Genomic DNA, 27,987 nt, shown 5'->3' with positions numbered 1-27,987 from the left:
GCTCAATAGTTACAGGGGAGTGGCAGGCCCCTCCCGGCCACGTCTTGGCTGGTACCCCCTCCTCCCTCTGCCCAGCGTTCGTTTGACTGTCCAGCTTGCAATCACCCTCGTCACTGAAGCTACAGGGTGAGCTAAAACTAACCTGAGGACCGACCACCACCCAGGGCACAGGTGCTGGCCGAGGGCACAAGATCCCGGGGACCCTGTGTGGAAGACCAAGGCTGCAGCAGGCAAAGCTCTGTTCCTCTCTCAGGCCCCACCCAGGCGATCGTCCCTCCTCCCTTTTAACCCCTCTTGCCTCCTCTCCCCGGCCTGCCCCGCGGAGGTCACTCGTGCAGAAGGAAGCCTCGCCACCAGCCTCAGGATGGGTAACTGCGGCAGGAAGGTCCTCTGGGCTCTGAGTTTCCTGCTGCTACTGGGCCCCTGCTCCACACAGGGCACTTGGGAGGCACTGCCGCTCGCCAGGCTGGCCGAGAAGTCCCGAGTAAGTGCCAGGAGGGGTGGAGGGGCCTCTGTGGTGGGAGGTAGCCCAGGGGACATAAGTCCCCAGATGCTGTGGTTTCTTATCGCGGTGGGAGTTTCCTGTATTGGAGCCGTAGCGGGTGGTGGGCAGACAGGACTCTGCCCTCCCGAGGACCCATTCCTGCCATCAAGGAGTCAGGACAGGTCCACCCCCCTGTGGAAATTTTGCTTTTGAAGCTTAAGGGAAGCATCCTTCTTCCTGGAAAGCAGAATCTAATGAAAGGGTCTGAGGGCTCAGAACTGAGCGCTTGGTCCTCTCCGGTGTCTGAAGCCTGGCCACCGGGCCTTATTCGGGCAAGAGGCACTCAATGAGAAGCATGCTGGGCAAAAATCTATATGACAGCCTGGGGTACAGGGTGAGGAGACCTGCTCTCCCCGTCGAGGGTGAGTCAGGCTGCCTTGGGGAACAATCTCGATATCTAGGAAGGTTCTGAGCAGAACACCAGTGGGATGCAGGCACAGTGGGACCCTACGGCTGAGTCTAAGTCGGGCTTGTCTTTGGCTGTGTGACTTCAGGCAAGTCGTCTGACCTCTCTGGACACCCACAATCTGTTCTGCGAAAGACAGAGGGATGCATTGCTCTCAGCAAATATGTGGGTTGTTGTGTGTGTGTGTGTGTGGTGTGCAGGACACGTGTGTGTGTGTGTGTGTGTGTGTGTATGTGTGTGTGTGCCTGGGCCTGTGGAGGCTGGCAATTGGGATCAGTCATCTACCTTGTTCATTCGATTTCCTTTCCTGACGGAAGGTCTCCCACTGAATCCAGAGTTTCCTGGGTGGGCTGGTCTAGCTGGACAGCGTGGCCTGGGTATCCCACCTGCCTCCTGAGCCCATGGGCTGTAAGTGGCTGCCATCAGGGGTTGGTGTTCTGATGGCCACTGCTTGGCAGGCACTGGCCTGGGTGGGGGACTTGTCTGCCGGTTCCCCTCCCGGGTTGTCTACACAGCGGCTGGGGTAGCAGAGTGTGACGGAGAGGAAGGAAACCTGGGGTGTGTTAGCTTTTGAGCAGAGGGGAGACAGATAGCGGGCACAGCGCCGGGGTGCACTCTCCAAGGGGGTGAGGTCAGGGGGCAGCATGTATACACTTGGGCAGATGCAGAAAGCACTCAGCACTCACAGTGGCCCGTGTGTCTCCCATCTTCAAGTCCAATGCCGGCCCATGCCTTTTGGGAGGAATGCTGGTTCTCAGGCTGCAGCTGCTGCAAACCCTGGCAAGTTCCTGCCATCAGGAGCATTCTCATGCATGCAGGAATACAAAAGTGAAAAGTGTGTCCAGCCCTGCCCTGGAGCAGCAGGGAGGGCCTTCTAGGGTTGGAGACATTTGGCTTGGGGTTTTGAAGGGTGAATAGGAGTTTGCCAGATCAAGAAGCAGGGAGCTGGGAAACCAGTCTGTACTGAGGCTGATCCATGTTCAAGATGAACATCCTGGCTGGATGCTCTAGGGAAGAGACCGGAAGCCACAGGAGGGGGAAGAGTCAGAAAGTGAGGTAGCTGGGGTGGGCAGTGGGGTGACATAGCCCAGAGGGAAAGGGCAGGTGGCAAGGAAAAGGGCTTTTCTGCTTTTCCCAGGTCCGGGATCTTTGTACCTTGTGCTGCCGTTGGACACAATCCCTGGGCTTTGCATTATCTACAGAATTGGCCCCTCCCTGGTGATCAGACTGCCTTACATGCCAGAGAGAAAGAAAGTGTGTGTGTTGGGGACATGCCCCACCCAGGGAAGGCCAGGCTGTGTGTCTGCCACTCAGAGGCTTACGGGTCCTGGTGTATCTGCCTCTTAATAGCTGTGCAGCCTTTGGCCACTCGCTGCTCCTCTCTGGGCCTCAGAGGGACCTTTAACTGGGTAACCAGAAGAGATGGCAGCCCACATGCACTGAGGCGAGATGCGGCCACAGCCTCGACCGACCCCCTCACGCAACTTGGTGCTGAGCCCTTGCTGGCCGTGGGCTGGTCAGGCCTGGGGACCCCATCTGCAGGTACCCCGAGCAGGCTTAGCCTTGAGGGGAGCCGGTTTTTATTAAGAACAGAGTGACAGTTAAAAGTTAAATCCAGTAGGTCTACAATGGATAATTCATTATGGTCTGGTCTGGAATATTCTCTAAATACTCATGTGCTGATGACGGTCTGGTCCCTAACACGGTAGTGTTGAGAGGAGGGGCCTGTGGAAGGTGATTGACAGGTCACAGCCCTGGGACTGGATACCTTAGTCCCCTGACATCTGAATGGACTGTCAGGATGAGACCAGGTTGCCCTGAGAACATGAGGGGGCGGGGCCTGGTGGAGGAGGTAACTTGCTGTGGGCATGCTTTGGAAGGGATCTGTCTCCGCCCCTGTCTCCGCCCCTGTCTCCGCCCCTGTCCCCGCCCCTCCTCTCTGTTCTGTCTCCCCACTTCCTGGCTCTGCCCGGCACCCCTCCTTCCGTGATATTTTGCTTTTCAGGGGAAAGCAATGAGCAGGCATCCAGAGGGAACCCTCGGAAACCCTGAGCCCAAACAAACTCCCCTCCTGTGGCTTGGCCTGCTCGAGAGTTTGGCTAGAGTGGCCGCTAGCTCCCAGCCGGGAGGGGGCCTCTCAGCACAGACCCGGCACTGAGGACTTGGCTTTTTGATCCTCCTTACTGCCCCCGAGGTTTATATCAGTGGACTTGTGGGCAATAACGATGCCATACTGTTTATTTCTCCTGTCCCTGTGCTGGTGGCCTGGACTCAGTCACCCTAGGACAGACAGCCCTGGCCACAGAGGTGAGGCGGTGATTAAAACCTGCTGGGCACTGCTGCCTGCCTGCCTCCCTTCCCTGGTTCGTTCCCACCTCCGAGCATGTCCTTCAGGAACAGCTTGTATCTGGGGACTGGAGTTTTCCCAGAGCATGGCCGGTTCATTTCCTGAGCGACTCCCAGTAGGGCTCAGACAGGAACACCAACCTTGCCTTCCCAAGTGAGACCCCGAAGAGCACCTAGGGTTGCCATCTGTCTGAGCGTTCCTCATCGCAGTGTAGACACAGCAGCAGGTGCTTTGTGGTTCAAGAAAAGACCAGAGCTAGGGCTGCAGGGGCCAGAGAGTCTGGAGAGGTGGCTCAGAGGTTAAGAGCACTGGTTGCTCTTCCAGAGGATCTGGGTTCAAGTCCCAGCACCCTCATGTTAGCTCACAACAGAATAACTCCAGTTCCCTCTGATCTCTGCATTCACCATGAACACTGTGGTTTACAGACGTATGTGTAGGCAAAACACCCATACATATTTAAAAATAAAAAATAAAAAGACCAGGCCTTTACTTCATGCCTGGCATCACTGTGTGTGTGTGTGTGTGTGTGTGTGTGTGTGTGCAGGGATGTACTTGTAGCTATTATGGGTGAAGCCCATAGCACCTCTGTCCCAGGCCATCACCGTAGAACCTCTCACGTCCTCTGGGCATCTCCTCTCTCGGAGATCCACCTCCCATGCTTGCTTTCGTGATATCTTTGTATTCTTTTCTCCTGTTGTTCTTATCAGCAAGATCTGTTTACTTTCTCACCAGCTGCTTTCGAAGGAGACAAAAGAAGCAGAAGGTCACCCTAGGGGTGGGCCTCTCTTGTGTGTCACGTCAGGCATGGGACTAGGCTAGAGGAAGAAGACAGGGGTAGCATCTTGGGGCCCAGCCCAGACTCGGGTCTAACTGAGAGCCCAAGTGCATAGGCACGGGCAGGAGATGTTTACATCACCCAGGGCATAGAGGAGGGCTCGGAAAGTTCTAGAGGGGCTTCCTGTGTGCACTGGATGGCAACACTGCTCCAGCTGAAGTTTCTGCTCTTCTGAGTTCCCCTGGGAAGGGCCCAAGCCTCTCCTGAGTTCTGTCCCCACGGCCCGGCCCGCTGCGCCGTGGAGGTCTGGTGCATCTTCGGGCTGAACCCCAGCCCAGCGGGCCAAGGAAGGAGGTGCCTATTTTTAGATCTCTGACGTCCGAATTCCAGAGGAAGGGCAAGTGGGGCTCTGAAGGAAAGCTGGCTGTCTTCCTTCACCAGGCAAACCCGTCCTGGAGGACATTTTTATGGGTCTAGCCATGAAGTCTCTAGAACATTCCAAAGAAGGGCAAAGCTCTCTTGTGGAATGAAGGCGTGGTGAATGGCGGGGAGACATGGGGTAAGGGCAGCTTCACCGGTGGGGTGCCAGCTCCCTAGACGGAGGTCACTCCACAGTTCTTTCTGATGGGGCACTACTGTTACTTACCCTCAGAAGAATCCACACAGCCCAGAGCCAGAGGCTGGAGGACAGTCCCTGCGCTGACCTCCTCCACACACAGCTCCTGTGTGGACCTCCACTTTTTCACGAGCCCTGGTCACAGCACATGTATTTATTTTTATTCATATTGTTTAAAAAAGTTTAAATTGAGTTGTATATGACATAAGACTTTTTTGCCCCCCAACCCCCCCTTTTTTTTTGGAAACAGGATGTCATGTAGCCCAGGCTGGACTCCCTCTGTAGCCGAGGATGACCTTAAACATCCCATCTTCCTGTCTGCACATCCTGAGGCATGTGCACGTCAGCCAGTTTATCCCAGGGTGGGGATTGAACCCTGGTCTCTGCGTTCCAGGCAAACATTCCACCCACTCGGCTGTAACCCTAGTCTAAGACAAACCATTGGTGTGTGTGTGTCTGTGTGTCTGTGTGTCTCTGTGTGTCTGCCTGTGTGTGTCTATCTGTGCCTGTGTTTTGTGTGTGTTGTCTATGAGTGTATCTGCGAGTGTCTATCTGTGTGTGTGTCTGTCTGTATCTGTGTGTGTTGCCTGTATCTCTCTGTGTGCATATCTGTATGTGTCTGTCTATGACTCTGTCTCTGTGTTTTGTATATGTATCTGTGTATATCTCTGTGTGTAACGATATATATGTGTATATGTCTATGTGTGAGTATCTGTGTCTCTCTGCTCCCAAAGCACTTCCTTCCCCCCACCCCCCACTTCCCCCACCCCCACCCCCGACAAAGGAGACCCTTACTCAGTAAGCACTGGCTTCTGTTCTCCCAGCAGTGACCCAAGGACTCGTCTCTGGGTTTCCTTGTATGTGTGGTGGATCCACCCTGCACACGATCTGCACGTGTCCACTTGTGGCAGATCTGTGGACGTGGCCGGTTCTCATCCCCCAAGGTCCATGTGATATTCCAAGCTGCAGAAGATGTCCCGTCACTTATCCATCCAGCCTCCTCCGGCTGTTCATGGACAATGAACTTGACCTGCTGACCCTTCCTTCCTTCCTTCCTTCCTTCCTTCCTTCCTTCCTTCCTTCTTTCCTTCCTTCCTTCCTTCCTCTAGGCAGGGTTTCTCTGTGTAGCCCTGGTTGTCCTGGAACTTACTCAGTAGACCAGGCTGGCCTCGAACTCACAGAGACCTCTCTGCCTCTGCCTCTCAAGTGCTGGGATTAAATGCGTGAACCACCACTGCCTGGTGATCACTCCCTGTGAGTGATATGTGTGGAAAAGTCAGGGAGGAAGGAGGATGTGGGTGTGTTTGGACAGAATGTTCCAGAGATGGCAAGGGAGGCCCTGGAAGCTGCAGAGTCAGGCACAAAAGAAACAGCCCTGATTAATACTGACTGGGGTGACGCATTGTGGGTTCTGGCCAGGGCACCTCACCATCCAGGCTTTACCACAACCACAGCAACTATGGCTGTTTGCAGAGGAAGAAGATGGAGGCAAATGAGTGATTTTCCCTGTAGAGTCGCTCCAAGGTTCAACCCCACACTGGTTTGATTCTTAAACCTGAGCCCTTAATCTCAGCCCTGCCTTGACCCGTCTCCAGTGTTGGCCCTGTTCCTCTTGTGTCTGCTTAAAGGTGGACCTCGCTCCTCAGTTAAGAACCAAGGATGTAGAGGTGAGAGCCTGGGTGAGGAGCTCTGATGTCCGTCACAGATATTGGTGGCATCATGGCAGACTCTGGAATAAGATGTGTGGGCTGGCCCTGTCTTGTCTTTAGAGGACGGGGGGCGGGGGGTCACACAGAAACAGAGGCACACATATACTACACAAATACATGCACACACATGAACACCCATGAGTAACAAAAGGCTGGATGGGGCAGGCACTGTGTGGAGGTAGAGGGTACACAAGGGACCAGCCAGGTGGGTGGTGGGTGGTGGCAGGGGACAGCCAGGGCATCTGTGGAGGGTGCACAAGGAAGTCAGGAGGGGAAAGATGAGGAGGGGGAGGGGCTGGGGAGCCAGTCCTGGCCTGACCCCTGGGGCTGTGAAGCTTTTAACCTGAGCTGGGAGGGGCTGCAGGGTACACCCCGTGTTTCTCTGAGTTCCTCAGATCTCAGGAAGCACCCTTTGTTGAGAATGTTTCTAAGCGTCGTTTTGCAGGACACGGAATGTTCTTCAAAACCCTTTAATCAGGGCCCTTCAGTTCTCGGTCACCGGTGACCATTTCTCGTCAGGAAGGGGCTTATCTCCATCGTGAGAAACAGGCTTGCGTTCCCACGGGACAGCAGTGGTCCATATACAACTGATTTCTCCACAGACCCCTTCTCGCTAGGGTTGTCCATGACCAACGAATGGGACAGGGGACTGGAGAGGTCAGAGAAGGGGCTCCTGCTGACCCCCCAGGCTCCACGGTGTCTGCACATGGGACCTACTGTGGAGGAAGCCTGACCCTACCCAGCAACTCTCAGTCACCCTCTGAAGGGGGCCAGCATGGCTGTCATGGCGGATGAGGATTAGGGCTGCTGAGGTGAAGGAGACGCGGTTCACTTAATCCTCTAGATGATGGATGTGGAGCAGAGCGTGAGGGGTTACGTTCCAAGCAGCTGCAGGCAGCGTATGGGTGTGGGAATCAGCATCAGAACACTAAAGTCTGAAGACTACGAGGCTCAGAAGCCCCACACAGGCCTCCCTCGAGTCTCTGGGGGAGTGCTAGCCTCAGGCCTTCCTCTCTGTATCCACCAAGAGTTACTTAGCAATGTTTTCTTCTTATCGTTCATTTCTTTATTTGTTTCTGTTTCAGGTGGGGGGATATATGTATGTGGGTGTGTGTTGGGGGAAATATTTAAAAAACGAGCCTGCCAACTCCCCGAGGGGCCAGACTACGCTCTTGCGCTCCTGCCACTGCCACCACCAACTCTCTAAAGTCAGGCCGGCCCTCATCCGGAGAGCCACTAGTTCCCTCTCTGTCACAATCCCCTGTCACCAGCAGTCCCACACTCCAGTAACCATATAGAACCAACCTCGCGGCTACATGACACAATACCCGGTACAATCAAGACTCTTCAAGCTTAATTAACCAATCAGATTTATATATCGATAAAATCACACTTCACAAGATGCCAGTACAGTAATTTCAGAGCCAACTGGTAATGATAAAAGCTTTATCCCAATATTTCTAACCTTGTAAAATCATAGCTACTTGTGGCTGGTAAAACCATGCGGGGTCAGGATTTTCTTCCTGTCTCTCTGCCTCCATCTTGGCTTCCCTCCTACTCCCAGACAGACTCTCTCTCTCTCTCTCTCTCTCTCTCTCTCTCTCTCTCTCTCTCTCTCTCTCTGCAACTCTTAGCCCTGCCTCCCTTTTCCCTGTGCAATCACATTAGGGCAGTGGGAGGCCTGTGATTGAAAATCCTGCAACAGGCATGTATGCATGTTTGTAGATAGACTATATATACACAGATGGGGATAGAGGTGTGTATGTGGTGAGGATAGACATATGGGTGCCTGTTGGGGACAGAGATGTTTGGAAGCACGTGCAAAGCGGTAGCAGTGTGGGTGCAGGTGTGGGCGTACGCGTGGACACCATAGGACAAGCCCAGGTATTCCTGGGGCTCTTTTGAGACAGGGAATTCACAAAGTAAGCTAGGCAGGTTGGTCTCTGTCTCTCCAGCGCTGGGAACATAAGAACCCAATATTGGGGCTGGAATTTTTATTATTGTTGTTGTTACAAGGGTGCTGGGAATCGAAAAAAAAAAAGGCAGTGGAGGCGGCAGGGGCGGTGGTGCACGCCTATAATCTTTAATCCCAGCACTCTGGGAGGCAGAGGCAGGCAGATTTCTGAATTCGAGGCCAGCCTGGTCTACAGAGTGAGTTCTAGGACAGCCAGGGCTACACAGAGAAACCCTGTCTCGAAAAAAACAAATCCAAAAAACAAAACAAAAACAAAACAAAAAAGGGGGTGCTGGGAATCGAACTCAGGTGCTTACACTTGCAAGGCAAGCTCTTTAGTAACGGAGCCCCCTACTTTTCACAAGTTGAACGATCAGTCTGTGCAAGCAAGAAGAGACGGATTCTCTGCGTGAAGCGGGCTAGAGGCCAGAGCCTCCCACCACACCAGCGCCCGAGCTCTTGGACAGGAAACAGAAAACTAGACTGCTACCTACCAGCTCCTCCGGGAATAGCCGCTCCTGAGCAGGACTTAGTCTCTGTGACCAGACGCCCTCTACAGGACATCAGCAGTAGTGCACTGCGTTTGCAGCCTCATGGCGGCTCGGAAGGGTGTGTGAGTAAGGATTGTACCAGTAGATCCTTGTCGTCTGTTAGTGAAGGAAGGCCACCTTCGGGAGGATGTATACGCTGAGGACTGAAAGGCGATCCAACCAGAAAATAGGCTGAGCTAGTTTCCACACTGGGCACCATCCTGTCTCAATGTGTCTGTCACAGAACCATGTCATCCCCACATGGACAAAGGTTACGCATCAGATCTTCGGCAGAGTTAAATGCTGGACTCCTGGCCCCCGGATTTGAAGCCACCATGGCTACAGGGCAGAGCTGGCTCCTTCTCAAGCACCCTGAGGAGACAGCTCAGTAGAATGTGGTTGGACAGAGTGAAGCGTGCTCAGACACAGCAAGAGCAGTGTTAATGTTGACTGTGGACGTCTGGTGCAGGCAAGCCTCCCCTTTTTCATTAAATAAGCTAAGATGTCCGGCGCCAGGGTCTTTGGAACCCTTGTTTTTGTTAGACCCTTCCCAGGGCTAGACCTCTCTCATGTAGCCCAGCTGCTTTGAACGTTCCACAGATTGCATGACGGAGGCGCACAGCGACCACGGCTGCTTGCTGCTGAAGCAGTTTCGGCTCCAGCAGGCGCTGTCTCAGGTAGAGCCATTTTGACCAGCTCGCACTTGTCCGTCGCAAGCCTCAGTGCAGTCCAGTTGTCATTTCAGCTAGGAAAGAAGCTCTAGGAAGGTGGAGAAAGGAAGACCAGGAGTTCAAGGTTATTCTTAACGACACAGCAAGTTCAAGGCCAGCAGAGATGCATGAGACCCTGTATATAAAAATGAGTCGGAAAAAAAAAATCAAAACTCAATTATTAAGTGTTGCTATTTTGACACACGGTCTTTCCATCTTCATCCTACCCATGCATAATGCATATATACACACACACTAAACATGTATGTTCTGATTTATGTATATACACATAGTCAAGACTTGACTACCTAAGTCACTTTGTGTGTTTGTGTGTGTGTGTGTTTGTGTGTGTGTATTTTGGCAGGGTTTTTCTGTGTACCCCTGGCTGTCCTGGAACTCACTCTGTAAACCAGGCTGGCCTTGAACTCACAGATCTGTCTCTGGCTCCTGAGTGCTGGGATTAAAGGTATGTACCACCACTGTCTAGCTCTCTCTCTGTCTTTGCCTGTCTATATATATATGTGTATGTGTGTATATATACATATATGTGTGTGTGTATGTGCATGTATGAGTATTTTGCTTGTATATCTGCACCATGTTAATCCTGGTGCTCACAGAGGTCAATAAAGATGGAACCATATCTGTTGGAACTAGAGTTACAGATGGCTGTGAGCTGCCAGATGGAGGCTGGGAACCAAATCGGGATCTTTTGCAAGAGCAAATTCTCTTGACCCCTGAGCCACCTCTCCAGCCCCCGTCACTCCTTGCAGGTAGATAGGTCAGCAGTCTACTCTGTCCGTCCACCATGTGGGTCTTGGGGATCAAGCTAATCAGTAGGCTGGGCAGTAAGCACCTTTATCCTCTGAGCTGTCTTAGTTAGGGTCCTAGTGCTGTGATGAAACTCTGTAACCAAAGAAACTTGGAGAGGAAAGGGTTTGTTTTGCGCCACAGTTCATCATCCAAAACAGTGAGGGCAGGAACCTGGAGCAGGAGCTGGTGCAGAGCTGTGGAGGGAGGGGCACTGCTTACCGGCTTGCTTGCTTATAGAACCCAGGACCACCAGCCCAGGGCTGGCCCCACCCACAATGGGCGGGGTCCTCTTCCATCAATCACTAATTAAAAAACCACTCCACAGGCTGGCCTGATCTTGCAGAGGCATTCCCTTGACTGAGGTTTCCTTCTCTCAGATGAGTATATTTTATATCATTCTGGTGTTTGCCACTATGACATGTCTTGAGAGAAACACGCAGTGTCCGAGGGTTCAGTCCAGAGTTGGCTGGCTCCATGGCTGTCGGCCTTGACAAGTTGGCAGTGGGAATGTGAGGTGGAAAGTGTTGCTTACGCCATGTCAGTCAGGACACTGGGGACAGGAAGGGACCAAGTATCTCCTTCAAAGGTGTAGGTAGGTCCATGACGTACTCCCTCCAAAAGCACCCTCCCCTCTAAAGTTTCCGCCACCCGCTGAACAGCGCCACCTTCTGGCCATCAAGTGTTCTACTGTGTGAGATGTATCCAAGATGGTGTGAATATATTCTCTCGTGTGCAATGTGTGAATTCTCAAACATACTCCAAAACTACCTTTCTTCTAAAGCTACTTCCTCCCTTCTTTCCTCCTTCCTCCCTCCTCCCCCTCCTCCCTCCTTCCTCCCCCTCCTCCCTCCCTCCTCCCTCCTTCCTCCCTTCCTCCCTCTCTCTTCCCTCTTCCCTCCTTCCTCCCTTCCTCCCTCCCTCCTTCCTCCCTCCTCCCTCTTCCCTCCTTCCTCCCTTCCTCTCCCTCCTCCCCTCCCTCCTTCCTCCCTTCCTCCCCCTCTCCTTCCTCTTCCCTCCTTCCTCCCTCTTCCCTCCCTCTTCCCTTCTCCCCTCCCTCCTCCTTTCTCCCCTCTCTCCTTCCTCCCTTGCTCCCTCCCTCCCTCCCTGCTCCCTCCTCCCTCCCTCCTCCCTCCCTCCTTCCCTCTCTCCCTCCCTCCTTTCCTTCTTCCCTCTTGAAGCCATCTCTTTGAGGACTCAGAGAGAAACAGCAAGTCAACCCCAGACCTCGCCCCACTCATTGCCCGGATAACTGTTTTCCCAGGGAGGAAACTCAGGCCGAGCGCCTAGGTCAATGCCCTTCCACTCTGTCCCACAGGCTGAAGAGGTTGCTGCCACAGGCTCCCGGCAGCCCCACGCAGACCGCTGCCCACCACCCCCACGGACGCTGCCCCCGGGTGCCTGTCAGGCCACACGCTGCCAGGCTGACTCTGAGTGCCCAAGACACAGGCGCTGCTGCTACAACGGCTGTGCCTATGCCTGCCTGGAGGCCGTGCCGCCTCCACCGGGTAAGCTGAGCTGCGGTGGGGAGTTGGAGGTCAGGCGGGCCCGACCCTGACCCAGACAAGAGAAAGAGCTGAGCTGTGTTTGTTCTGAGCTACCTGCTACCTGGCCTGGATGCTCACCTGCAGCCTTCAGCCGCACCTCTGCAGCTCCTGCTAGGTGCAGCTGCCTCACCTGTGTGCACGGAGCCCCCAGCGTGGAAAATACCCACTTCAGGGACAACGTCACCTCTATACAATTCTACCCTTTGAAGGGCAGTCTGGTCTATAGGGTGGCTCAGCCCGTAAGAGAGTAGGATAAGAGGCTAAAGGGACCTGCTTCCGACCTGATGACCCCTACGATCGAAGGAGAGAAAACGCTCCTTCAAGATGTCACCTGACCTTCCACATGCAAACACACACATGCGTGCATATGCGCGCACACGAGTGCGTGTACACACACAGAAAATAAAATTCAAAATACACGTATATCTGTACATCCAGGGTGGGACACAGCTCAATTGTAGCCTGCTTATAGACTCTGCCTTAGCGCTTGGCCTGTGGGGTTGGGGGACAGCAGGATGAAGGTAACCTGGATGCCACAGGCCTGTGGCATGTCCCACAGCGCAGTGTGAGGAGTCCTCCTCACCTCATCTATGGGATGACACGCCCCTCCCCCTAGGGCTGGTCACACGACCTTGCCCCAGGAAGCCCTCCTTCCTTCCCTCCCTCTCACCCAGTTCTCTGTCAGTTCTAGACTGGCTGGTGCAGCCCAAACCGCGATGGCTTGGTGGCAACGGCTGGCTGCTGGATGGTCCTGAGGAAGTGTTACAAGGTACCTGCCCCTGGGCGACAGGTCCCCAGATCAGAATCAGCCCTCCTCACTGGACTGCCCATGGGTCACACGGATGCTGGCTGGGAACCCAGCCTGGTTCCTGTAGTTGGTGCAGAGAAAGAGCGAGGCTCTCCCTGACAGTGGACCTTCTTCCTGGATAGAGAATGGGAAGGAAGGGGGTCTGGGACCCCCTAAAGTCTTAAAGGGCCTCGTGGTCACTTATGGAGAAAGGTTCTTTGTGTGGCTGGAGAGCGGAGGATATTTCTTAAAGGAACCACACACAGGCCCGAGGCTTGCTGGGGATAGTACACTTGTGTGTGTGCATCTGGGTGTGTGGCTTTGCACGCCCTCCTGTGGACCGTGTCCGTCAGGGTATGCTACTGTGCACACCTGTTCTCGTGGTTGTGGTTGAACATATGTGTGTCTGTGAATAGCATATGTGTGTGAAAGCACGTGTATCTATGTGCTGATTTGGGGTGGTTGTATTGTGTACACATGTGGCTGTAGCTCTGTGTTCATGTTTCAGTGTATGGCGGTGTACATGTGTTTGCATGTTCTTTGTACAATGGTGCGTTAAGGGCGCTGTGACTGTGTTTGTGTAGGGGTGCTGATGGCAGGCAGTCTCTTGAGGTGTTTGTATGCAAGCCATAGGTCCAACCTGGAGTCTGACAGCAGGTAGGAGGCGGCCTCTCTGGCTGTCCATGTATGTATAGACGTGGCTTGGCGTCGCAGTACATGTACACGTGTGCACTGTGTGAGAGGCACGGGCACGGCCTGCATCGGGTGGGAGTAGAAACTGGCCTTTCTGGATGGGGTGCACTGTCTGCTCCCCAGGTCTGCTCTCTGACACCTGGCCCGTGTCCCCCACAGCAGAGGCATGCAGCACCACTGAGGACGGAGCAGAGCCACTCCTGTGTCCCTCAGGCTATGAGTGCCACATCCTGCAGCCAGGGGACGTGGCCCAGGGCATACCCAACCATGGACGGTGCGTCAAGCAACGCCGACAAGCAGGTGAGCACCTCTGGTCCAAACTGCCCTGGACTGACCCCAACCCCACTGCCAGAAAACACCTTGTCACCCCAAGCCCATCTCAGAGTCCTCGAGCCCCACTTCCTGTCCCCCTCTGGATCCTGCTCCCACTTGTAACTCCAGCTCTGTCTGTGTCTGCTACCTGGGTGGCCTTGGGGGTCGATTTCTCCGTCTCTCTGAGCCTCAGTTTCTTCCCGTGTAAAATGGGACCACTTCCTGTTGTCATAGGATCAGGGGAAAACATACAGAGTCCTGGGAGTGGAGCCAGGCAGTCACCAGTGTTGGGGGACACAGGATCTCGTGTACCCATCTCTAGGGCAGTCTTTAACCCCACAGAATTTGAATTTTTAAAAATCTATTATTGTGTATGTGTGTGTGATGAGGGGAGAGCAAGCGGATGCTCTACCGTCCACACGTGGTCTGTAGCCATCTTTGAGGAGTCACTTCCCTCCCCCTCCCCCGCCCCCTTAGCTTCTTGTGGGCTCTGGGACTTGAACTCAGGTCATCGGGCTTGGGCATGCCGCAGGCACCTTTCCCGGCTGAGCTATTCGTGAGTCCACAACCTCACAGTGTGAATTGTCTGAGAGTCCTTGCTTCTCAGAGGGCAGTTGGCTATCATTGATGTGTGTCACTGGAGGTCATGGATGTGGTGGTGAGAAGTGACAAGGTCCGGCCCATGTGACATGGGTTGAGCGCAGAGTGGTCAGGCTGCCAGTTGAGGTTCTGCAGGGGACAGCCAGGTCATTAACACACATACACACACACACACAAGACCATCATGTCTGCATGGAGTAGCGTCTTCCCAATTATCAATTCCAGTCCCTGGGTACCAGGTGACAGTGAGGACTGAGGGGGTGGCCAGCAGATATAGAACCCCTGGAGCAGACCGCTGGCTAGTACTGCCGGATAGAGGGATGCCATCCATGAGAGGCCCCGGCATTCCTAGGGATGCTTCATACGTTGGAATTGCCATATCTCTGCCTCTTTCTCACAAGGTCTCTTGTAGCCCAGGCTGGCCCAGACTTTATTATAGCTAAGGATGGCCTTAAACTTCTGATTCTTCTGCCCTCACCTGCTGAGATTACAGGCCTACACCATAAAGCGCCATGCTGGTTTATATATAAGGGGATAGAGCACGGGGCTTTGTGCTTCGAGGCAGCAATCTGCCAGCTGAGCTGCGTCCCAGCCCCAGGATGACCTCTCTGGTCTCCTGATCTTCCGCATTTGATTCTGTGATTTCTAAGACAAGTTCAGACAAGTTCTAGAGAGTCGGAATCCAAATGGACTCATTTCCTAAGGAAGCGAGGCATGGAGACCGGGACCACACCACAGACACCCCAAATCAGAGAACAAAATACAAGGGAAACAAGACTGCAGCCCAGAACGTGAGAAACTGCTCACAGCTGCTGCCTCCCTCCTGGGTGCCCTTGCTCCTCACCTGACTTTCCTGGTCTCAGTTTTTCTATCTGTAAAATGGGGCTTGGGGTGGTAATGTGCTGATTACAGCATGGGCAGATCCTAAGGCTTGAGTCAATGTCTGTGGGGTGTTAATGTCCCACCGGACACACAGCAGCTCCTTAGGGAGTGTGTGCCACCTCTATCCCTGGCTCAGGAAGGGCGAAGAATCAGGTCACAAACCTGCCCTGCCGTGAGCTGCAAAGTGCATGTATGCACCTGTGGGCACATGCACCCATGCATGCCCGTGGGTGCATGCAGCTGTGGGCACATGCACCCACACATGCCCATGCATGCTGTGCATGCCTCCTCTCCTGCAGGAACACCTCCAGATTCCCAGGTGGAAGTGAATTCTCCCGGTCTTGACCTCAGGGCTGTCACTTAGAAATAATTGGTGATAATTATATCTGAGTTTGGAAACATCTTAAAGTCCCTCACCTTCCTGTAGGACAAAGCTCTCAGCAGAGTATAAGGACACGTGTCACCGTAACCAAGAGACACTGTTAAAAAAGAATACCCTGTTTTTTTTTTTTTTAACTGCGTATTCTGAGTAACCTCAGGAATATGGAAGACTTCAGGAATATTACTGGGACCACCATCAAGGCCCAGGACTGTTAAAAACAGTCCTTTCCTCTCTCCGTGCCCCATAGAAATGGGCGTGTGTGCTTTATTGGGCCGTTTGAGAATTAATTGCTGGGCTAGAGAGATGGGAGCACTGGCTGGTTTTGTGTGTCAACTTGACAAGGGCTGGAGTTATCACAGAGAAAGGAGCTTCAGTTGAGGAAATGCCTCCATGAGATCCAGCTGTGGGGCATTTTCTCAATTAGTGATCAAGGGGGGAGGGCCCATTGTGGGTGGTACCATCTTGGGCTGGTAGTCTTGTGTTCTATAAGAAAGCAGGCTGAGCAAGCCAGGAGAAGCAACCCAGTAAGAAACATTCCTCCATGGCCTCTGCATCAGCTCCTGCTTCCTGACCTGCTTGAGTTCCAGTCATGACTTCCTTTGGTGATGAACAGCAGTGTGGAAGTGTAAGCTTAATAAACCCTTTCCTCCCCAACTTGCTTCTTGGTCATGATGTTTGTGCAGGAATAGAATCCTTGACTAAGACAATGAGAGTCCTTGCTGCATAAGGATAGGGACCTGTGTCTTGTTAAAAAAAAAAAAAGAAAGAAAGAAAAGCTGGGTGGGGCTGGGTGTAATATCCCAGAACTAGGGTGCATAGGGCAGACTAGGGGGAACTCGATCACCCATCTAGTGCCAGGTTCAAAAGACCCTACCTCAAAGGAACAAGGTAGAAAAAGAAACGCAAGATACCAATGTCCTTCTTTGGCCTCCAGGCATATGCATATGTATGCACACATCCCCACATACATGCATGTATGCACACACATCACATTACACATGTATGCACACACAGTACACTCATGCATGCTCATACATCACACTACACACACATACATACATACCACACAATGCATCCATGCACACCCGTCACACCACACCTACACATGCACACACATCACACCACACACGCATGCACACACACACACAAGCATGCACACAGAACACTCATGCATGCACACACATCATAACACACACACACACACATGGGCTTAGTCTTTGCTCTCACCTGCTCTCTTGGGCCACTGGTCAGAGAGCTTTATGGTCCAGACAGTAGTTCCCAAACTCTTTGGTTTCAGGTCCCCTTTGTCCTTCAAAATAACGTCAAAACGTCTGCACTGAGCTGTAACCGGAAGCTGACTAGCATAGCTCCTGAACCTCTGAAAGCTTTCTCCTTTTGTTTATTTTGCAGAAGGGCGGGCCCTGCGACAGAAGCTTCACAAGGAATATCCAGGTGAGAGGAAGAAGGCGCTCTTTCTCTGAAGAAGACACAAGGAAGGGAAGAAGGCCTGTGTGTGACCAAATAAATTTCAAAAGCTTAGAGATAACGAAATGGCAATTAGGTTTGAGAAATAAAGTGGAGATCTGTCATTAGGATGCTGGGCAGGACAGATGTGGGACAGAGAGGGGCTCAGGGAAATCATGTCCTCCACTCAGGTCAGAATCTGGGGACGGGCACAGTTGTCCCTCCTACCCTCATCAGGGAATTGGAGATGATCCTTCATCCATCTTTCTGATTGTTCATTTATCTGAGAATCCATCCATACCTACATCCACTCATTCATCCACCTACCCATTCTTATATCCACCCCCAACCCCACCCATTTGCCCATCCTTCCATCCAATCTTCTATCTCTCCATCTATCTGTTCATCCACCCCATCCACCTATTCATCCACTCATCCATTCACTCATCTACCTATCCTTCCATACGCCCACCCACCATCTATCCATCTAACATCCATCCATCTTCTCATCCAGCTACACACTACCCATATTTCCACTCATCTGCTCATCCATCCACCAATCTACCTAACTTCTCATTCACCCATCCAGCCAGCCATTCATTTGTCCATCCACCCACCCACCCACCCACCCACCCATCCACCCATCCATCCATCCAGCCACCCACCCATCCATCCACCCATCCATCCATCCATCCATCCATCCATCCACCCATCCATTCACCCACCCACCCATCCATCCACCCATCCATCCACCCACCCACCCATCCACCCATCCACCCCATCCATCCACCCACCCACCCATCCACCCATCCATCCATCCATCCATCCATCCACCCACCCACCCATCCACCCACCCACCCATCCACCCATCCATCCATCCAGCCACCCACCCATCCATCCACCCATCCATCCACCCACCCACCCATCCACCCATCCACCCCATCCATCCACCCACCCACCCATCCACCCATCCATCCATCCATCCATCCATCCATCCATCCACCCATCCATCCATCCAGCCACCCACCCATCCATCCACCCATCCATCCACCCACCCACCCATCCACCCATCCACCCCATCCATCCACCCACCCACCCATCCACCCATCCATCCATCCATCCATCCATCCACCCACCCACCCATCCACCCATCCATCCACCCATCCATCCATCCATCCACCCACCCATCCATCCATCCACCCATCCATCCACCCATCCACCCACCCATCCATCCACCCATCCATCCACCCATCCATCCATCCATCCACCCATCCATCCACCCATCCACCCACCCATCCATCCACCCATCCATCCATCCATCCACCCATCCATCCACCCATCCATCCACCCATCCATCCATCCAGCCACCCACCCATCCATCCACCCATCCATCCATCCATCCACCCACCCATCCATCCATCCACCCATCCATCCACCCATCCACCCACCCATCCATCCACCCATCCATCCATCCATCCATCCACCCATCCATCCACCCATCCATCCACCTACCCATATGCCCATCCATTCACCTATATGTCTGTCCATCCATCCATTCATCCATCCATCTACCTAGTCACTCATCTGTCCACCCACCCTCCTATCTTCCTACCCATCCATCCACCCATCCATCCATCCATCCACCCATCCATCCACCCATCCATCCATCCATCCACCCACCCATCCATCCACCCACCCATCCATCCACCCATCCATCCATCCATCCACCCACCCATCCATCCATCCATCCATCCACCCATCCATCCACCCATCCATCCACCTACCCATATGCCCATCCATTCACCTATATGTCTGTCCATCCATCCATTCATCCATCCATCTACCTAGTCACTCATCTGTCCACCCACCCTCCTATCTTCCTACCCATCCATCTATCCATCCATCCACCCACCCATCCTTTTCCCATTCTTCCACCTTCTCTTTGCCCATCCAACCCATCTTTCCATCCATCCCTTCTTCCTTTCATCCCTCTCTTGATCTTCCTCATCTCTTGATCTACCTGTTTCACTCATCCATCTCCCCTACCTACCCATTTTTCTCTTTATTCATTCATTTATTCATTATCTATCAACCCGCTCACCCACACACCCCATGAATCCACCACTCACCCACCCACTCACTGCCCACCACCCACCCACCCATCACCCTTCCATCCATGTAGCATGTCTCTGTCAGGCATTGTTCACGGGTGACTCAGGGCCTAGAGGCTGTGGCTCCATCCACAAATGCAACGAACCTAGTTCCTGTCAGGGTAGCCCAGGCAGGAAGTTCAAATACCCATAAAGCCCACGTGGGCACTTCATGGTCCTGGTGACAAGGGCTCCAGATGTCACGCACCAGATACCATGAGGACCCTTCAGACCAGGTGGTCAGGGGCGTTTCTAGGGAGGGATCAAGAGAACTCAGGCTATGGAATTGGAGGCATTGGCTGCAGAAGGGCCTGTGTGGTGATGGGCGGGGCACAGGGGAAGTGGCTGCCCCAGGGCTGTCCCGTGGCGCCCCCGTGTGGTTTGAGCCAGGTGGATCGGGTAGGTAGGAGAGTCATGGATGTGGCTCAAGAGTATGGCAGCTACCAAAGAAGGAACAGAGAAAAGCCGCAGGAGCCCTGCTGAGGCCAGGAGAGAGCTTCAAGTGCAGACTGAGCGGATTCATTCCACACGGGAGCCCGGGGCCACCTGCCTTGCTGTGCCAAGGCACCCAGACTTCCTGTGACGGTCACAGGAGGCCAGGGAGGGAATTCAAGCAGAACAGCTGTTCTGATGGGCTGTGTTCTTGTTGCAGAAGGTGACTCCAAAAACGTGGCGGAGCCTGGGAAGGGACAACAGAGGCATGTTCCGTAAAGTGAAGACTGGCTGGTGAGCGGAGGTGAGAGGTTTGCATAGACAGCCGTCATACCCGTGTTGGCCACAGGAGGGCGACATCAGAACATCACAATCCCTCCAAATGCCCAGCGGAGTCAGCCACAGACCTTAAACCCAAGACCTGGCTGACCACCTTTCTAGTCTGCTGCCTTCACGCCTTCTAGCTTAGGCCAGTGGTGCCTCCTGTGCCCCGTTAAGTCTTGTCTTCCCTCCCATTCTGCCAGCCAGTAATATAGGGAGCAGGTTGTCTGACAGAGGTGGCCCCAGGACGTCCCAGCTGAGCTTAGCTGTGGCATCTACTGAATCCCACTGCTCAGCCGTAGCTGGTGTCCTTACTGCACCCCACTGGGAACAAATCCCACAGGTGGGTGTGGCATCCTGTTAGAATGGAGTCTAAACCAGCCACTTCGGTTGAACAAGGAGGAGGCCACAGACATACCAGGAGCTGCTCCCAGTGAGGGTGAGGGAGGCCTCAGGAGGGGTACTGAGCCCAGACCTGAAGTCTGCGGTGGAGAAGGTGCTTCCTGAGGTTGTAGGCTGGAGGGCAGGATGGCACCAAATGGGAGGGAAATAAAGGATATGGTCTCCATGGTGGCTCACTTCAGCTCGGAGAAGCCACAGGCTGCTGAGGAGACGGATATCAAGGAGGCTGTTTGCATAGGGGGCTGCCCCACAAAACACCCACACAGAAACATACAAAGGTGCAGGTTTGTACCCACTAGAGGGTCCCCACCTGCAAACCAAGAACCTGCCCAGACTTTAGCATCCTCACCAGGTAAATGGCAGCCGTGACAGCAGAGGCTTCCCTCGGGTCATGGACAAGGAAGGCTAAATCCCTGGAAGACTGTGGAGCAGGCGAGCACCAATGCCAACCTGTCCACTGTCTGCAAATGAGACATAAGTCCAGACCTAGCCGGGCGGTGGTGGCGCACGTCTGTAATCCCAGCGCTCTGGGAGGAAGACGCGGGGGAATTTCTGAGTTCGAGGCCAGCCTGGTCTACAGAGTGAGTTCCAGGACAGCCAGGGCTATACAGAGAAACCCTGTCTTGAAAAAACCAAATCCAAAAAACCAGAGAGAGAGAGAGAGAGAGAGAGAGAGAGAGAGAGAGAGAGAGAGAGAGAGAGAGGAAAAGAGAAAAGAAGAGAAAAGAAAAGAAAAGAAAAGAAAAGAAAAAATCCATACCTACAACTTTCCTCAGAGCGCTGGCTAGCTCAGGTTCAGCATGAGGTGGTGAATCACAGCTGAGGAAGGGCGGGAGCTCAGGCTCTGGAGCCAGTGGGGCCTGTCTGTAAATTCCAGCTCCCTACCGTGTAACCTTAAGCGACTGACTCAGCTCTCCAAACTTGTTTCCCCCTCTATAGAGTGTATATAATGGTAATGCATGGGTCAGTAGCTGATCGGGGACCATGGAGACCTGCCTCACAGCGGCTTGAGGGCTTCATCTTTGCAGAAGCACATCTTTCTGATGGGTCTAGGGCGGACAGGAATTTCACAGGCCTGTGCTGCGAGCCCCACCCACAATCGAATCACTATAGGGTGTTTTCTTTGCCCCTTTTCCTTTATAGCCTTTGCGGGGCCTTTTCCTGTGCTTCTCACACGCTAAGCCTTGGAAACAGCAAAAGAATTTGACCCTAGACATCATGCTCTGTACAGAACGGGACTCCAGAGCTCCTGGGAAATGGGACTTCAGACTCCCAACCCTAGAGCGGCCCAGCCTGGTGTGCTGACTTGGTGGAAGCTCGTGACCAGCTCTGGGTCCCTGCTCAGCCTCTGTGACACATGAACCTGCAGCTTCTAGGTGACTTTTGCAGATTTTGCCTACGGAAGGCGTACATTCAGCCCCATTGTTCCTGAAATAAATCTGCCCACCGTGTAGCAGAAATAAGCTACTTTATCAGCTGGATTTTTAAAATTACATCTATTTGTGTGTGTGTGTGTGTGTGTGTGTCTGTTGTGGAAGGGGCAGGGGGACTACAGCCTGCAGACTAGTGATCTTTGGGAGACAAGAAGTTAGTTCAGTTGAACAAGACCAAGTAGCTGGTGTTGGCTCAAACTTCAGGAGTCTAACCCCAAGTAGATTATTTTAGGTATATTTTAACACAGCACAGTTAGGGCAAAAACTCTCCTGGTGATAATCAGCTCAATCCTGTGTGCATTATAAAGCAAAGACGTGACTATATAAAACTCTTTGTAAGGTACAGGCGACATCTTCCATAAAGATAGGTTCTATAGGCTGACAGACTCACAGAAAGGGTCTGGGGAGGGATCAGGATCCAGTGTGGTCACAGCCATTCAGACAGCGCAAAGGTCACCAGGCTGTCAACCAAGTCCACTCGCAGCCTTCTGGGAAGATAACAGGATATGAGTCCTTTCCTCGGAAGTAACAACTCTAGGTGTTTCATATTCCTGGGTCCCTTGGTGCTTATCTGTGAGTGCAAGGACGTCCACGCCTCCCGCAGCCTGTGTGTGTGTGTGTGCTCACGAGTGGGCGCGAGTGTGTATGCACACACCCCGGCACATGCGTGGAGATCAGAAGACAACTTATCCAGGTTGTCTCTCCTTCCACTTTATCTCAGGGATCGACCTCAGGCTGTCAAGTTGGGTGTGAACCCCTTTCCTGCTGAGCCATCTCAGGTCTGAGTCAGGACTTGAACTAATGAATATCCATCCTTAAATGTGCTGTGCTGGAGGCTAGCCCTTGGAGGTTATCAAGGAGTGCGGTGTGTGTGTGTGTGTGTGTGTGTGTGTGTGTGTAGCTGCCATGTTTCTGGGGCCAGATGCTCTGGGTACAAGCAGCTGAGTCCTGGGTGCTCTCAGCCGGGAGGGGCACTGGGCCTCTGTGGAGACAGATGAGCTGGGAGCTGCCCCAGGCCAGTGGCCTTGCATGGGCCAAGTTCCTTCACAGGGACTTCCCTGTGCGAGCAGACTTAATTAAATAATCGCTTTGTGCTCTGGTCTGTTGACCTTTGCCTAGTCCTCTTTTCTGGTTTTCCATCAGATCTTCCACCTTTAGCTCCCAACCCCTGGACTTGATTCCCCCACTCCTTTCCCCCCTAGAACATTCTCACAAGATCAGTAGGCAGATCTAAGGAAAGAGCAGGTAGGCCCCCTTCAGGTGGTCATGGGAAGGACATACTACATATATGACCACCAGGGAGGGTCCTCTTGTACTGCTACACGGGACAGGCACGCAATCCTGGGTAAAGCAGGCAGGCCTCTAGGCCCCGGAACCTTCTTTCCTAAAGGCACAGTGACCCAACCCGGCCGAGTCAAGGTGGTGCGCTCTGCCTGTGCCCTTCAGTGCTATGAGGTAAGTGTGGGAGAAAGCCAGCTCAGGGCTCTGGGGGACGATCCAGGAGGGCTTCCTGGAGGTGGTGAGGTCTGAGCTAAGTCTGACCTTGGTCTCTGGGGTTGCCATCCCATGTGACCACCAGCCGAGTAGCTGCAGAAACACAACACCTGACTGAACTGGGAGTGGGAGCCCAACCCTCACCCAGTGGCCTCAGCAGCTTCTCTGGCTCCTTCGTCCCTTAGAACAATGAAAATGTCACCTCCCCCTGACTGCCGTGGTCTGCTACGGAGAAAAGGCCGAGCAAGCATGAATCCGCTGTAGCGAGGAGAAAAGAGGGACAGCTGGAAAAATCTAGTAGGTGGGGAAGCAGGGGGGAGAAGAAGAGAAAGAAGAAAGAGAGGGAGAAGAGAAGGGACGGAGGGGGGCTGGAGAGATGGCTCAGCGGTTAGGAACACTGACTGCTCTTCCAGAGGTCCTGAGTTCAAATCCCAGCGACCCCATGGTGGCTCACAACCATTGGTAATGGGATCCGATGTCCTCTTCTGGGGTGTCTGAAGACAGCGACACTGCACTCATATACATACAATAAATCTTTGAGGGGGGCAGGGAGAGAGAGAACAGCTCTTGACCACGCTCCAGGGCTTGCAGTCGAGTCAGGGACTCCGGGGTCCCCAGTGTCTAGCTCCCCTGATTCTGGCTTAGACTTGCTCCATGGGTTTATCTTGTATGGAAATGAAAACAACGCACACAAGCTCTGGTTTGGGACAGGCCGGCAGGTGAAGACTCTAAGTCTGTCAGAACTCCCTTGAACCTGCACACTAGGAATCACCTGCCCTGGGTCTCGAGACCAGGGAGAGAAAGTCCAGCAGGCCACAGTCACACCGAGGTAACAGTGAAGCTTCCTGGTAGCTGTGCCACCCGCGCCTGAGTCTCATAGCTAGGGACAGGCACAGCCACCTCCTCTGTCCACACCCACCCCGCCCTGTCTCTCCTGCTCACAGAGACACCAGCTTCTCGCTAGGTCACACTCAGAGTGGCTCAACAGGTGCGTGGAGATGGGCGACACCCTGCCCACTAGATGAAGGAGTGCCGCCCTAGCCAGTCTGAGAGACAGGAGAGGGCGTCGGATCTCATTTCAATAGTCACAGCTGAGCCTGGTAATTCCTGTTCCCCACCTGCATGCCATCAGCAGCCAGCTGCCACTGACACCAACAGAGGAGTCAGAAAGTCCCCTCTGAGGATCAACAAGGTTTTTACTAACATATTTCAAATTATAAACTGTTGGATTATGACCTGACCCTTTAAGATTAGAAATATGTGTGTGTGTGGTGTGTGTGGGTGTGATGTATGTATGTCTGTGTGTGTGTGTGGTGTGTGGTATGTGTGTTAATGTGTGTGTGTAATGTATACGTGACTGTGTGTGTGGTGTGTGTCTGTGTGTGGTGTGTGTAAATGTGTATATGTTTGTGTGGTGTGTGTGAATGTGTGTTTGTGTGTGTGTGTGTGTGTGTGTGTGTGTCACAGCTGAAGAAATAAGGCCACCAATGAGTTTATTGCTTTTATTTACTGTCCTGGTTAGGTGGTTGGTTGGTTGGTTTGTTGTTGTTGTTGTTTGTTGTTGGTTTTTGTCAGCCTGATACAAACTAGAGTTATCTGGGAAAAGGAACCTCAGATGAACAAAAGCTCCCATCACATCGGCCTTTAGACAAGACAGTGCCTCACTTTCTTGATTAGTGATTGACATGGGAGGGCCCAACCCACCCAAAGCCAGCCCTGAGCTGGTGGTCCTGGCTTTTATAAGAAAGCATCCTGCCTGAGCAGGCCATGAGATACAAGCCAGGAAGCAGCACCCTCCATGGCCTCTGCACAAGCTCCGGCCTCCAGGTTCCTGCCCTGTGTGAGTTTCTGCCTTGGCGCTTCCCAGTGAACTCTGACCCAGACATACGTATGCCAAATAAGCCCTTTCCTCCCCAATTTGTTCCATGTATTATCACAGCAATCAAAAACAAGCCAAGAACATGGGTGAAGGGTTACTTACTGGAGCATGGATGATACCAAGCGAGACGCGCCATTGAAAAGTCTCACCTCGCCATGGGGGACAGCTTCCCCTTAGCGGCACAGACGAGTTCCAGACTCAGTCGGCTTCCACCCTGCACCTCCTGGGGCCATGTGTGACTGGCCCAACATCCCAGGCAGTTGGAAAAGGGGAAGGGTGACCCAGGAGCCCAGTCTCACCCAGAGCAGGGGTTTGAGAGGAGACAAGGCCGCCTTGTTCCCAGACTCTGCCTTCCGCAAACTCCAGCAGCACACAGTTTACCAACAGAATGCACATTCGACTCAAAGTCTAATGGAGGAACTTGGAGCTCGTGGGCTCCCTTGAAAGGCTCTCCACTGAGGAGTTTATAATGGATAATGATGTCCCCTCGTCAGCCAGGTCCCAGCGAGGCTCAGCACTACAGACATACTGTAGGGGTCAGGAGAAGGAGCTCAGCCTCAGCAGTCATCTGTGCCCGTCCCAGCCGCATGTGACGGGGGCCCTGAGCTCCCCTGCCTGCCCAAGCCAAGCACCCCTGCCAGCTCAGCTGGGTCCCCCAGGCTCTCCAGACAGGAGGTGCTCTCGGGCCCTTTGTGATATTCCGTCTCCCGTATGGACTGACCCCTTTGTAGATGATAAAGCTGAGACTGGGGTAAGGTTGTATGGTCCGAGGTCCCGATGACCCTAGGAGTCTAGCTGGGGCCATGCCCTGCCCTGTTGTCACATGGAGGCTCTGATGCTTATCTTTTTGCTAGAGATGGGCTGGGAGACGCCTCCAAAGGTGTTGCCTCCAGAGCAGGTCAAGAGAAAGCTTGCCCTGATGGCCTGCCCCCATTCTGGTCCAGCCAAGATGTTATATAATGGCCTCTCACCTAGGGCCTCTGCACCTTCCCCACAAGACTCCTCCAAGGTCATCAGATCCATTGTCACCATCCTTTCCCGGGCCTCCCAGACGGACCAGCATGGTCCCATGTTCTTCTCAGGTCTTGTATGGTGACACTGTGACCCTTTCCTTTCTCCTGACCTGAGAGCTCTTGCATCTCTGACCCCAGCATCTCTCCAGGTACACAGTAGGTCGCTGACGGCTGTGTTGAACCCGTGACTGGTCCAGAGGACAGTCCAGCTCTGCCTTCCTAAAAAGACTGAGAGCGCTCTTCCACAGGAGGCCTACACGCCGCCTTCTGTGCCGCTGCCATGTCTCTAGTGATCCCTGAGAAGTTCTAGCACCTTTTGCGAGTACTCAACACCAACATCGATGGGCGGAGGAAAATAGCCTTCGCCATCACTGCCATCAAAGGACATGGGGCGGAGATATGCTCATGTGGTGTTGAGGAAAACGGATATTCTCCTCATGAAGAGGGCTGGAGAACTCAAGGAGGATGAGGTGGAGCGTGTGATCACCACCATGTGGAACCCACAACAGCACAAGATCCCAGATTGTCTCTTGAACAGACAGAAGAACATGAAGGACGGGAAGTACAGCCAGGTTCTGGCCAACAGTCTAGACAACAAGCTACTGAAGACCTCGGGCGGCTGAAGAAAATTCGATTTCATAGTGGGCTGCGCGACTTTTGGGGTCTTCGTGTCTGCAGTCAGCACACCAAGGCCACTGGCCAGAGGGGCCGTACTGTGGGTGTATCCAAGAAGAAATGAGTCTCTGGGCCTTGGCTATTAATAAATAGTTTGTATATCTATGGGGGGAAAAAAAGACTGAGCACTTCAAAGGAGGGAGGTGAGAATCATCATGGGGCCAGTTCTTCTCCACACTCACCTGACCCCCAGCCTCCTGCCGCGCCTGTGGGAGGAGTCGTTGAACTAGGTTTGCAGACAACAGAAGGGTGAGGAGTTGCACAGATGGACTGATACAGGCCCACCTGGAGGTGTTGCCGTTTAAGAGTCACAGACACCAGAGCTGTGGAATCTGACTCGTACTTACCCACCCACCTTGTATCTCAGATCTTGTCTCTGTCTGGTTTCCAGAAGGTCTGGACGTGAGGCTGGGAAACGCCCTCAGCAGACTTAGAGGGGTCAAGGGGGCAGATCACGCTTTACCTTCTGAACTTGCTCTTGATCCCGGGGAGGACTCCTGAGCTTTGGAGACAGGGTATCAGAAAGGGAGCTGCCAACACCAAGGAACTGAAAGAGACAATGAAGCAGAAACCTGGAAGAGAGGGACCTAGGAGACCTGCGTGGAGCCCCTCACTGTTCCCATTTGAACGGCTTCCTCTGTCCGTGGGGTGGATCCCAACCCGATCACAGAGCCAGGTTCCATTCTTCCGGATCACTGCTGGTGACACTGTCCAGCCACAAGCCCCTCCCTCCTTCCTTCCACTCTGTAGACATATATGCCCCAAGCAATTGGTTAAACAGGTTGCTGGTGTCTACTCTTCCTGCACTGGCCAAACTGTGGACCAAAACTCTCTCTGTGGGCTGGGTATGTAGTTTAATTGGTGGGAGACTTCCCTACCATACTCAAAACCCTGGGTTCAATCCCCCAGCATAACATAAATTGGCTTCTTAGTTAATAACTGTTATCCTAGCGGCTGGAAGGCAGAGACAAGAAAGTCAAAGTTCTACTTCATCTTTGGCTGCATATGAAGACTAGCCCCAGACCTCTCACTTGGTTATCTAGCCGTAGACCATAAGCACCGACTGTGTGCCAGACACTCTTCCAGAGGCTGGGGATGCCTTCGGGAAAAGGCCTGGCTCTCG

The 27,987-nt window shown here is 53.3% G+C and overlaps 1 protein-coding gene and 1 pseudogene across 1 annotated transcript; both read left to right on the top strand.

Annotated features, from left to right (window-relative positions):
- The first annotated feature begins 77 nt into the window (after positions 1–77).
- Wfdc1 (WAP four-disulfide core domain 1) lies at positions 78–21,865 on the top strand. Its single transcript, XM_052167361.1, has 7 exons — positions 78–484; positions 11,717–11,906; positions 12,631–12,714; positions 13,585–13,725; positions 17,012–17,053; positions 19,868–19,951; positions 21,514–21,865. The coding sequence occupies exons 1-6, from the start codon at positions 365–367 to the stop codon at positions 19,924–19,926; spliced, it is 636 nt and encodes a 211-aa protein (XP_052023321.1). The 5' UTR covers positions 78–364; the 3' UTR covers positions 19,927–19,951; positions 21,514–21,865.
- Positions 21,866–26,469: 4,604 nt separating this feature from the next.
- Positions 26,470–26,928, top strand: LOC127672145 (40S ribosomal protein S18-like; annotated as a pseudogene).
- The last annotated feature ends 1,059 nt before the right edge of the window (positions 26,929–27,987 follow it).

This window comes from Apodemus sylvaticus, chromosome 21 (genome assembly GCF_947179515.1).
Source record: "Apodemus sylvaticus chromosome 21, mApoSyl1.1, whole genome shotgun sequence".
Taxonomy (NCBI): domain Eukaryota; kingdom Metazoa; phylum Chordata; class Mammalia; order Rodentia; family Muridae; genus Apodemus; species Apodemus sylvaticus.
The sequence above is the reverse complement of the archived record's forward strand: the minus strand, read 5'-3'. Positions and strand labels throughout refer to the sequence as shown.